Here is a 13,262-nt window from a genome sequence, read left to right on the forward strand (position 1 = left end):
GAGCATTCAGGTAAAGTGCCTTAATGCTAACTTTCTTATCCATAGAGATATTGGAAGTCATAAGATGTCCTAAGTTATCCTTCCTTTTTGCTGCATTCCCAGTCTGCCTTAAGTTTAAATCTGCCTGCACACATGCTATCCTGCTGCTTATCTTTCCATTTAACTCCATACTCCCTGTTGCTTTCACTTTCGCTTCCCCCCAACTCAGAAGTTTAAAGTTTAAAATCATCTTTACTGTATTAAACAGAACTCTTAGTTAATGCTGTTGAGTACAGTATACAGTCCCAAATATCCTTCTCACTGTGTCACAGCTATCATTACTATTTTTAAGGCCACCATGGTCAGAATCAAAAAATGTGGTGCTGGAAAAGCACAGCAGGTCAGGCAGCATCCGAGGAGCAGGAGAGTCAACATTTCGGGCATAAGCCCTTCATCAGGAATGTGCCCGATATATCGATTCTGCTGCTCCTCAGATGCTGCCTGTTCTGCTGTGCTTTTCCTATGCCACACTTTTCAACTCTTACTATCCAGCATCTATGTTCCTAACTTTCTCCCATCACATTCAAAATATGTTTAAATTAACTAACTGTACATCGCTCACAATGTTAAAAATCACACAGCACCAGGTTATAGTCCAACAGGTTTATTTGGAAGGTTTACTGTGCTTCCAAATGAACCTGCTGGATTATAACCTGGTGTTGTGTGATTTTTAACTTTGTACACCCCAGGCTAACACCGGCATCTCCAAATCATTGCTCCCAATGGTACTTTCTCCGCCCTCCAGCCTGAAGCCATCATTTCCAGGTGTACTGTCAATGCAGTTCCAGGTTGGGCCAGTAGAAGGCACAATATGGCACTGAAAACTGTCAGCCATTACTTCAGTCAGGAGATTTCAAAACATTACTTTTCTAATACCAGAATCTGGAGATGCAAGCTGCACCGCAAGGGAATATTTGTGTTTGTGGAAAGAAGTATACTTACCGTGAGTGCTACAGATCCTAGAAGAAGTATGACAGAATAAACAAGTCCTCTGCTATTGATGTGCACCTGTAAAATAAAATGAAACCTTTCAATCACAAGATCCAGGATACACTGCAGCATCACTAAGGAATACTTGCCTCAGGGTCAGTTCAACAGCACTTGAGTTGGTCATCTGTTTAGGAGAACATTTCCCGGTGAGCTCAGTATCTTTAACTGTGATTTTAGCTGGAGATGGAACTTTGGGTAAATATTTTCCACCTTTTTTATTTTTATAAAATAATTCATTCTCAGTGAAAGCATTCTCGCCTCTGAGGCAGGTAGATGTTTTATTTCCCCATCATGAGAAATGCAAAATGATCACAGTATGATAGCAGAAGGAAGCCTTAGCTAATGAAGTAATTAAATATAATTTGAATACATGATACACAAGCAGATGCATAATACATTTTAAATATAATTGAAGTTTAATGTTTACTGCTCATCCCAAAACTTAGATGTTAATTCCAGGGATCAAATCAAAGACTGATTTATAAATCAGACTTTATAATTGTGAAGAAAAGACCATGTTAATGAATTGGACTGCAAGCATTCATTTTCATACCATTTCTCCATAAGGCAACATTTTTAGGATCAATGTTTTTTCAAGCCTTGTGATTCCCAAATCCACAAAGAACAATGAGAAAGTAAAGGTATCTAAGTGTGAACAGCAACTGAACTGTTGGGCAGAAAGAGTAAAATATACTTACAACAGAACCGGTGTTAATAACCATTGTCTGAAGACCCCATGGCAGACCTAGGCCTACAAGAATGTCAAAGACATTGCTTCCCACTGTATTCGACACTGCCATGTCACCCATCCCTAAATAAAATAAACAGTTATAAAAGTCTGACAAGCTGTCTACACAACAATTGATGAAGTATTAGTAACTTTTAAGGACATATCTGTAAACAAAATCCATTAAAACACTTGTTTTGGAATTTTACCGAGCTAATACCAATGTTTAAGTCTGCAAAAGTTTTATTAAGGCATATCAACGGAGTATCATGCAGTGTGATATTCCTCTGAAGTGCACTGCATTTGAAAAGAACAAGCTTGGTTTTTGTATGTTCAAATGCATGGGGATTGAGTTTAAGAGCCGTGAGGTTATGCTGCAGCTCTATAGACCACACTTGGAACATTGTCTTCAGTTCTGGTCACCTCATTATAGGAAGGATGTGGAGGCTTTCAAGAGGGTGCAGAGGAGATTTACCAGGATGCTGCCTGGACTGGAGGGCATGTCTTATGAAGAAAGGTTGAGAGACCTAGGGCTTTTCTCATTGGAGTGAAGAAGGATGAGAGGTGACTTGGTAGAAGTGCACAAGATGATGAGAGGCATGGATAGAGTGGATAGTCAGAAACATTTTCCCATGGCAGAAATGGCTATCATGTGGAGCCATAATTTTAAGGTGATTGGAGGAAGTTTTCGGGGAGATGTCAGAGGTAGGTTCTTTGCACAGAGAGTGTGGGTGTGGAATACACTGCCAGCAGTAGTAGTAGAGTCAGATACATTAGGGACATTTAAGCAACTCTTGCATAGGCACATGGATGGTAGTAACATGAAAGATAGTAGGTGAGTTTGATCTTAGAGTAGGATAAAAGGCCAGCACAACATCAAAGGCGGAAGGACCTGTACTGTGCTGTACTGTTCTATGTTGTATGATTCTATGATGAGTAGGGCCTTCTATCAGGGATAAAAAACTATTAACAGTGGAATGTTTTATGCTCTGACACAAGGAGAGAGACTATTGTTGACCTCTTTAGACCTTCCTGATGGCTGCCACTCTCACCCTTCAGCTGAGGGGTTCAAATAACTGCTCAATCAACATACCAGAGGGGGGAAAAATAGATGGCAGTCTTTGTTCAGGTTGTTATCCACTCATTTTCAAACATTTACCAGGGCTATATTTTGTACAGGACACAGTTCACAAACTAACTTTGTGGAAAACTGACACCATCAATCATATTTTAAGTTTAAAACAGGAATATATAAGAAAGATCCATGATCCAGATTTCTTTGGTTAGTTACAAAATTAATGATTTATTGTAAACCAAATCCTATTCAACGAAGATGATAAACTGACTAAAATATTTAATTTAGAATCTGAAAATGTAAATGCTTATTCATCCAAATAGCGCAAAAACAAGCAGAAACATATGCATTGAGTAAAGGAAAACAAAACTGATTTCTTTCAACAGAGATTCACTCTGGGAAAAAAAATGCTTTTGGCCAATAAGTCTAAATTCTTGGAAAACAAAATAACTAAGGTGTGTAATATTCAGATGCCTGTTGGACTGGCATTCCACCACATGTGAGCACAGGCATCACCAAACACAAGTGGTGGTTTCTGCGATCTTAACAGATACAGCTTGCTCTGGAAGCAATATATTGCAAAGTCTTCCAGTCAGTCTTCAAAGGGATAATCAGCAAAGGTGCTTCAAAGACAGGAGTCACAAATTGAGCAGTCTGTTCCCTAGCAGGCTTTAGCCAACTGAAAACTTGACACTTGCAAAGCACTGTTCGAAAAGAACAGTTATAAACCCAGTCATCAAAAGATTCTGGTGTTTTCATTAAAGTAACTTCAAGTAACCAAAATCAGCAGTTATCTGGAATCTTGTGGTTTTTGAGAAACATCATTCCAATGACCTTTCATTGACCTTGTTAAAATAAACACTCCAGGCATCTCTACAACCATTCAAACTCAAATCCGCAAAAATTGGATCCATTATAACACCCGTTTATGATTCTTTACAGCTGTATTTTTTATACAACAGTTTCAATTTTCTTCCACTCATTAACACCAGTGAGAACGGGTTCTCTTCAAGTTATACTGACTCTTCTAAACCCAGCTGATAATAGAAAAATAACAAACTTGACCTATTATTCAATCCAACTAATTTAAAGGAGGTTTCTGTATAATTAAATTTCCAAGATGCTGAAATCTGACAAGGTAAAATTTCTAAAGCATGAAGGCTATCAATATTAAACTTGAATCTTGTAAAAAAGAGAAATCAATTCTATTGATCAAACAGGTGCGATGTTTTTAATGATGCATTGGGCTGCTGGAACAACGTTATGGATGAATCTCAGCTAAGCTGGTCAAAGTTAGCACAATGTTTCATTAATACACCAGTGTAAAATCATGAAATACTTATCTACCTTGTCTGGCCACTATTAAACTAGCCATGCAATCTGGAACACTTGTTCCTGCTGCCAGAAATGTTATTCCCATGATAATATCTGGAATCCCAAGTGTATACCCCGTTACGGTTACCTGCAAACAGAAAAAAAGGCAAATATAATCAACTGTCTGACAAACGTGCATTACAGTAAGATCGGGACAAAAAGATAATTCCATTGTGTCATTACTATTTTTATATTCTTTCACAGGACATATGTCACTAGCTAGGACAATATTTATTGCACATTCCAAATACTCTTGAATAGGTGGATGTGAGTTGTTCACACGATCTACTGCAGTCCACAGTGCTGTAAGGAAGGAAGTTCCAGGATTTTGACTCCTCAACAGTGAAGGAACAATGACATAGTTATAAGTCAGGATGTTGTATGACTTGAGGAGGAATTTGCAGGTGGTGTTGTTCTCAAAGTCATAGAGTCACAACATGGAAACAGATCATTTGCTCCAACTCATCCACGCCGACCAGACATCCCAATCTGACTTAGTCCTATTTGCCAGCGTTTGGCCCATATCCTTCTAAAGTTTTCCTATTCCTGGACCAATCCAGATATCTTCAGGGTGGCATGGTAGCTCAGTGGTTAGCACTGCTGCCTCACAGCACCAGGGATCCGAGTTTGATTCCTGCCTCAGGCAACTGTCTGTGTGGAGTTTGAACGTTTCCTCCGGGTGCTCCGGTTTCCTCCCACAATCCAAAGATTGCAGATCAGGTGAATTGGCCATGTTAAATTGCCTGTAGTGTTAGGTGCATTAGTCAGGGGTAAATATAGGATAGGGGAATGGGTCTGGGTGGGTTACTCTTCAGAGGGTCAGTATGAACTTGTTGGACTGAGGGCCTGTTTCCATTCTGTAGGGTATCTAATCTAAGAAAAAATGTAATTGTGCCAGGCTCCACCACTTCCTCTGGCAGCTCGATCCATACATGCACCACCCTCTGTGAGAAAAAATTACTTCTCAGGTCCTTTTTCAATCCTTACCTTCTCACCCTAAATCTATGCTGTCTGGTTTTGGAGACCCCCCCCCCAACCCCACCAATCCTCGGGAAATGACTATTCACCCTATCCATGCCCCTCATGATTTTATAAACCTCTATAAGGTCACCCCTTAGCTTCTGACACTTAGGGGAAAAAAACACAACTTATTCAGTCTTTTACATTAACTCAAACCCTTCAGTCCTGGCAACATCCTTGTAAATCATTTCTGCACACTCTCAAGTTTAACTACAGTCTTCCTATAGAAGGGTGACCAGAATTGTACACAGGATTTGAAAGTGACCTAACCAATGTCCTGTACAGCCACAACATGATATCCCAATTCTTATACTCAATATACTGGGTAGTAAAGGCAAGGGTGCCAAACGCCTTCTTCACCACCCTGTCTACCCATACCCCATGTTTCTTTGTTCAACAACATGCCCCAAAGCCCTACCGTTAAGTGGATAAATCCTGCCCTAGTTTGCCTTACCAAAGTACAATATACAACCAAATACCAAAATGAATTAAACTCCACCTGCCACTCCTTGGGCCATTGGCTCATCTGCTCAAGGTCCTGTTGTAGTCTGAAATAACCATTACACCAACAATTTTGGTGTCATCTTCAAATTTACTATATACTTCCTATATTCACAACCAAATCATTTATATAAATGATGAAAAGCACTGATCCTTGTGGCACAACACTGGTCACACACCTCTGGTCTGAAAAGCAACCCTCCACCACTACCCTCAGTCTCCTACCTTCAAGTCAATTTTGTATCCAATTGGCCAGTTCCCCCTGGATTCCATGTTATCTAATCATACTAACCACTCTACCATGCAGAACCTTATCAAAAGCCTTGTTGAAGTCCATATAGACAACGTCTACCGCTCTTCCCTTATCAATCTTCTTTGTCGCCTCTTCAAAAAACTCAGCCAGGTTAGTGAGATATGATTTTCCAAATGCATCTATTGCCCTCGTCCTCAACCATTAATTAGGGTTTAGCAGATGTTGCTGGAGCCTTGCAGAATTGCCGCAATACATCTTGAAGATGGTACACATTGTGCATTAGTGGTCGAGAGAATAAACGTTGAAGTGGGATACCAGTCAAGTGGATTGTTTTGTCATGGATAGCGTTGAGATTTTTGAATATTGACGGAGCAGTACACATCCAGCGAGTGGATCATCACATGACTGCTACAGATGGACATGAAAGCCTAGTTTCATACCATCAGTTGAAGGCAATTGTCTAAGTTACAAATGTTAGTTGTAATTGTGGCGAATTGAATGGCTGGCATATCTTATTTAGCATGATTTGTTGTATGATCGAGTCTGGGTTGTTGATAGAAGGATGTCTACACTCATATTTGTTATCATCAACAAACTTTATTAAATGTAACAAATGTAGAAAAGCTGCAAAGAGAGGCTATCTCTGGAACCCTGCACCCTTAAGTGTCTGCACCATGTAATGTGATGTCATTATGACTCAGCTGCTTAAGCACATGTTCAGTAGCTATTCTTAGAATAAATGTATTGTTAGCCCTTTACTCCACATGATTGGCAACTGAATTATTATCGGCTTCTCTCAATAACTGAACAATTCAATCTTCAATTTCATGCATGAATGCTGCCACTTAACTATGGCTGAATAGGTACAACAGAAAGACAACAACGTAATCCTGATATACAGAAAAAAGGTCTTCCTTTAAGATGACATTTATGTTCAGTTTAGAGTTCATGAATATAAAATAATGGAAATTCCTCAAGTATCTTGGATTTCTTTTTGGCTTCTTTGTGCTCATAATGATTCAGTCTCATGTTTCTTTTTTGCACCAGCAACTGTGACTTAATCAGCCAACTCTCTGATTTTATAAATTTCAACATCTGGCACAAAGTGAAATAGTTGACACACACATCACACATGGAGAATCAAATTCCAGAAAATTTGCCACATTCATCAATATGCCAACCATTTGTATAGCCAGTTTCTTAGAGTTCTATCTGGAGAGACTACAAACAAGAGTTTGCGTAGGCATCACAATTTGGAAAGCCTATCACAAGCAATCGATTAACGCTTAGCCAATAAGTAAGTTATTAATCTCAGGTATCTACTCTCTGCTAAGAAAGATGCTTAAATCCCTAAAATGGTACAATAAATCTTCTAAGCTGTCTGTGATCTAGTGATCAAAATGATTTGGATTTGAAGGACACTTAAAAGACAGGTGTAAAGTACTTTAAATAGTTTGCTACAAAGACTGCGTGCAGCTTTGTGGTGGCTACACTGACAGATACTATACCATGTGTCACAATGCAAATTCAATTTGACACACATTTTCGGTGTTGATTTCCATCAAAACTGAAATAAAGTAAGAAAAACCAGCAGAAGCGATAACGTGATCTGACCAGTCACTTATGGTTCAAATATATTTTTAAATTACCTTGCCAAAATTGCTTCTTTAAACAAAGAATTCAATAAATATTTACCTGAGCTCACCAGCCTGTTTTACCGATGTTACTTCATTTACGTTAATTAGAAATTTTTAAAAAGTCTAAGCTAAAATAAAAGAGGTATGGCCTTAAGAATTCAAAAGGGGAAATAGATATTATGGCAGTGTGGTTCCGAGTTATCTGTCAGGAGCTTGGGTAAATCCCAATGCAGCTGACTCTGGGAATTTCCTGGATATCGGCACCTGGAATGGTCTGAACTTGGAGTGTGATTTCGGGATTTTGGAAGACTTCGACCCACTTAAGATTTTTAGTTAGCTAAAAACCTTGGAGGAAACTTTTATACTATTGACCCAATTAGGTGATTGACCCCTGACCCCACCCCCTGACTACATCCAGCACCAATCCCTGACACCTCTGGACGCAATAGCCCCAACCACTGAGCTAAAACCCTGCCCCAACTTGATACATTGCTTCAGCTGACCCAATACCAACGCCTCCTGGTTTAGCCAAACACAACAACCCCTCCTGACCAGACCCCTTGAGCCACTTTAATCACTGGTTCACTTATGTTCTTTAGGGAAGGAAACCTGCTTTCCTTGTCTGGTCTGACCGACATGTAACTCCAGATTCACAGCAACCTGGTTGATTCTTAACTGCCTTCTGGCCAATTAGGGATGGGTAATAAATACTGGACTAGCAAGCAATGCCCACATCCTGAGAATAAATGAAAGACCCTGATCTACATGACTGTTCCCTGACTCCCTCACCTATCTGAAATCCTATTGCTTCACCCACCTCTCAGTAGCTTTCCAATTAGCTACACAACGTTTAAATCACAGAATTAGGGTACTTACTGCTGAAAAGGGTATTTAGTAGGATGTGATCCTCTGTGTTCCTGTTTTCATAGACAGTTGGATTCACCTAAACTGCTCTGGAACAGAAGACTCCAGGACACAGATTTGTGGGGAGAAATTGTCTAAAGGTAAATGCCCAGTTTTTGTTTTATCAGACCCAGAAATGTGGTTTCTGATCCGGATCAGAAAGATTTGGCCAATGTAAATATGATCAACTACTAGAAAGTGAGGACTGCAGATGATGGAGATCAGAGGTTCAGAGCATGGTGCTGGAAAAGTAAATGTAATTTACTGTATCCATTGCTCCCAATGCAGTCTCCTCCACATTGGGAATACAGGATGCCTACTTGCAGAGCGCTTCAGAGAACATCTCTGGGACACCCGCACCAACCAACCCCACTGCCCCATGGCCAAACACGTCAACTCAGCCTCCCACTCTGCCAAGGACATGCAGGTCCTGGGCGTCCTCCGTCACCACACCCTAACCACCCGACACCTGAAGGAAGAACGCTTCATCTTCCACCTTGGGACCCTCCAACCACATGGCATCAATATGGACTCCACTAGGTTTCTCACCCCCCCATCTTATCACAGTTTCAACCTTCCAGCTCAGCACCATCCTCATGACCTGTGCTACCTGTCCATCTTCGTTCCCACCTATCCGCTCCACCCTTCTCTCCGACCTATCACCATTACCAACACTTCCATCTACCTATCACACTCTCAGCTACCTTGCCCCCAGTCCCACCCCGCCCTCCCATTTATCTCTCTACCCCTTCAGCTCACAAGCCTCTCTCCTGATGAAGGGCTCTTGCCCAAAACGTCGATTCTCCTGCTCCTCGGATGCTGCCTGACCTGCCGTGCTTTTCCAGCACCACACTCTCGACAATGTAAATATGATGCCAACTGAATAAAAATGAACCACTGGTGATAAGAATATTAGTAATACTGGGTGTTCAGAACACCAAGTCATATTAAAAGTACAGATTAGCCCTTTCACAAAACACCACTTCTGCAATGCATTGAAAATAGCACAAGCTCAGAACTTTGCATTTCCATATCATACTGATAGGGACCATAAGTGCACTACACTTACAAGCGTTTTAATTATTTTACAGAATGTTCCTGCAGAATCTAATTTTAGGAAAATATAATGACCATTAGTCAAAGGTTTCAAACGTAGAGAGAGAATTTCCAGTGCTTCAGTTTTGGTGAAACTAATAATGGACAATTCTTAATTGGTGACACTATCTTGATCCTTATGAGGAAGAAAGTAAGACATATTTTGTTTGCAAAGCTTTTGAATTTGTCAAGAAAATATATTGTGCACATCACTTTTGAGCAACCAACCATGAAAATTAATATATAAATGTCAGACAAAACATTTCATGCATTTACTTATATTTCTAATATATCTTTAATCTAATGTATTCAATATTTAATTTATTAATTTATTTTATGGTAACAGCTATTTGGAAACAAGATTTGAAATCTAATTTAAATAATATTAATAATTAATGTTGCAAATGAATGGCAATTATGTTTTTATATCCTGCACCAAATCAAATTATGCAAAACGCTCATTGCAAAAAATACTATATCATCTTATTTATCATCAGTGTTGCATTTATTTCAACATTACAATTACTCTTAAATAAGCAATCACTGGTCTACTGTTGGAAAGTTCTATAGCAGAACTTTGGTGATACAGCTCATACAAATGGGAGGATCCTCCTTCTAGGTTTGTTGGGATAAGATTAGAGTGATGCTGGAAAAGCACAGTAGGTCAGGCAGCATCCGAGGTGCAGGAAAACCGACGTTTCGAGCAAAAGCCCTTCATCAGAAATTCCTGCTGAAGGGCTTTTGCCCAAAACTATGATTTTCTAGCTCCTCGGATGCTGCCTGACCTGCTGTGCTTTTCCAGCACCATTCTAATTTTGACTCTGATCTCCAGCATCTACAGTACCCACTTCTGCCTTTGTTGGGATAAGTCAAGTAAAGTGAATGCCTGTGGATCGGGACCTGCGGGAGTCTCAGGTCATTTAAACTCTATCTTACAAATATGGCTAAGAAATGTAGCTGCTTAGCAGTTAATTAACAATCCCAAATAAGCTTCTCCCTGAGAAGCCATTAACATCAGTGCCACACAGCAAAGATGTAACTTATTCCAGTCCAATTCACTTGGTCACGTTCCATGTCTGAAGACTCCTGCATTAAAAACAAATAACTAAGTGCTCGGGTGAATTTGTTCTCGGGGAGGGATGGGTCTGGTAAAGAAAATCGGGTGAGCTGTAAAACCAGCTGCTGGTTCATTTACTTTATGGCATCTTTCAAGACAAATTTTGGAGGAGAAGGTGAGAACTGCAGATGCTGGAGATCATAGTCGAGAGTGTAGTGCTGGAAAACCACAGCAGGTCAGGCAGCATCCGAGGAGCAGGAGAATCGACGTATCGGGCAAGAGCTCTTCATCAGGAATGAGGCTAGTAGGTCGGACCTGAGAGATAAATGAGAGGGGGTTAGGATTTTGGGAGAAGGTAGCTGAGAAAGCGATAGGTGGATGAAGGTGAGGGAGATAGGTCAGAATGGGGAGTGATGGACAGATCCGGAGGGCGGTGCTGAGTTGGAGGCTTGAGACTGGGATAATGTGGGGAGAGGGAAAAAGATGGACTCTTCCGCAGTAACACCTGCACCACCCCCACCTGCTCCTCCACTACATTGATGACTGGATCGTCGCTGCCTCGTGCTCCCACGAGGAGGTTGAACAGTTCATCGACTTTACCAACACCTTCCACCCTCATCTCAAATTCACCTGGACCATCCCAAAAGACAAATTTATTGTCCAAATTTCAGATTGTGCAATGTGACAATACTGCAAATTTAAACCAAAAGTACTCTTAGTTGCGATACTGAGCTTTTTTCCTCGTTTTATATCCATTACTAGTATCAAATGCTGAATTACACCAATGCCAGTGTAGAGACAGTGAAATAAGGACTATGTCAAGGAAATCAGAAGACCTTAGGAAGAACAAGATGCAGGACCTCACCATATGCCAGCTCTAAAAATTCACAATTCTGAGTGAAGAGGTATCTCCTCATTTCAGCCCTAAATGGACAACCCTTATCCTGAGATAATGACCCCTTGTCCCAGGCTTTTCTGCCAAGGATCAGCCTCTCAGGATCTCTCCTGTCAAATTGTCTAAGAATGTTATACATTTCAATAAGATCGCCTCTCATTTTTCTAAACTCAGGAGAACCTGGGTCCTTTGATTCGGTCCCACTGCACAGGACAGTCTTCTCAACTCTCGAATAGTGAACCTTGTACTGCCTCTAAGACAAAAACTGTACACACTAATCCATGTGGGTTACCAAACCCGATAGAAAGACATCAGGGCTTCCTTACTCTTAAACTGTCACCTCTGGCAATAAAAGCTAATATACTATTTGCCTTCTTTGCACTTTGCGTTGCCAGTGTGCTGACTTTCTGTGATCCAAGTAAAGCATACAAAAACACCCCTCCAACTCAAAATCCTGTGATTCCCAACATTTACTCGGTTCTTTTTTTTTGACTATCTGTTTTTTCTATTCTTCCCACCACAGTGAACAACTTCACAATTTCCTGCATCATATTCCATCTGCCACTTTTGTGTCTAACCACATTACTGTTCTATATCCCTTCACATTCTCTTCATTACCATCCAACAACTGACTGCTCACTTGGCTTATTATTATCAGAATACTTGGATACATTACGCTTAGTCCCTTAGTCACTGATGCAGTTTGGAAATATTGATTTTTGACGCATTCCACTAATTACATGCTTTGGTGATTACTTTCCAGAGTTCGATAGATTCAGGACCAGTTCCTGCGGATTGGAGGGTGGCTAATGTTGTACCACTCTTTAAGAAAGTAGCGAGAGAGAAAGCAGGAAATTATAGACCAGTTAGTCTGACCTCAGTGGTGGGAAAGATGCTGGAGTCAATTATAAAGGATGAAATTACGACACATCTGGATAGCAGTAACAGGATAGGTCAGAGTTAGCATGGATTTATGAAGGGGAAATCATGATTGACTAGTCTTCTGGAATTTGTTGAGGATGTAACTCTGAAGGTGGACAAGGGAGATCCAGTGGATGTAGTGTACCTGGACTTTCAGAAAGCCTTTGATAAAGGCCCACATAAGAGATCAGTGAGCACAATTAGAGCGCATGGTATTGGGGGCAAAGTACTGACTTGGATTGAAAATTGGTTGGCTGACAGGAAACAAAGAGTAGTGATAAACGGATCCCTTTCAGAATGGCAGGCGGTGACCAGTGGGGTACTGCGGGAATCAGTGCTGGGACCGCAGCTTTTTACAATATATATTAATGATATAGAATATGGTATTAATAGTAACATCAGCAAATTTGCTGATGATACAAAGCTGGGTGGCAGGGTGAAATGTGAGGAGGTTGTTAGGAGATTACAGGGTGACCTGGACAGCTTAGGTGAGTGGACAGATGCAGTTTAATGTGGATAAATGTATGGTTATCCACTTTGGTGGCAAGAACAGGAAGGCAGATTGATTCCATTTAGGTAGTAATTTAGGTAAAGGGGCAGTACAAAGAGATCTGGGTGTTCTTGTACACCAGTCAATGAAGGTAAGCATGCAGGTACAGCAGGTAGTGAAGAAGGCTAATAGCATGCTGGCCTTCATAACAAGAGGGATTGAGTACAGAAGCAAAGAGCTTCTTCTGCAGCTGTACAGGGCCCTAGTGAGACCACACCTGGAGTA

General features: G+C 40.6%; 1 protein-coding gene across 1 annotated transcript in view; it reads right to left on the bottom strand.

The window, feature by feature from the left end:
• Positions 1–13,262, bottom strand: part of LOC122553444 (sodium/potassium/calcium exchanger 4-like) — a 291,292-nt gene that overhangs the window by 9,800 nt on the left and 268,230 nt on the right. Inside the window, exons 14-16 of the mRNA XM_043697208.1 lie at positions 4,179–4,293; positions 1,728–1,840; positions 982–1,047 (exon numbers count right to left, since the gene is read on the bottom strand). Of these exons, the coding sequence (XP_043553143.1) occupies positions 982–1,047; positions 1,728–1,840; positions 4,179–4,293 (294 nt within the window). The remainder of the gene's footprint in view (positions 1–981; positions 1,048–1,727; positions 1,841–4,178; positions 4,294–13,262) is intronic.

The sequence above is a fragment of the Chiloscyllium plagiosum genome, chromosome 10 (genome assembly GCF_004010195.1).
Source record: "Chiloscyllium plagiosum isolate BGI_BamShark_2017 chromosome 10, ASM401019v2, whole genome shotgun sequence".
NCBI lineage: Eukaryota > Metazoa > Chordata > Chondrichthyes > Orectolobiformes > Hemiscylliidae > Chiloscyllium > Chiloscyllium plagiosum.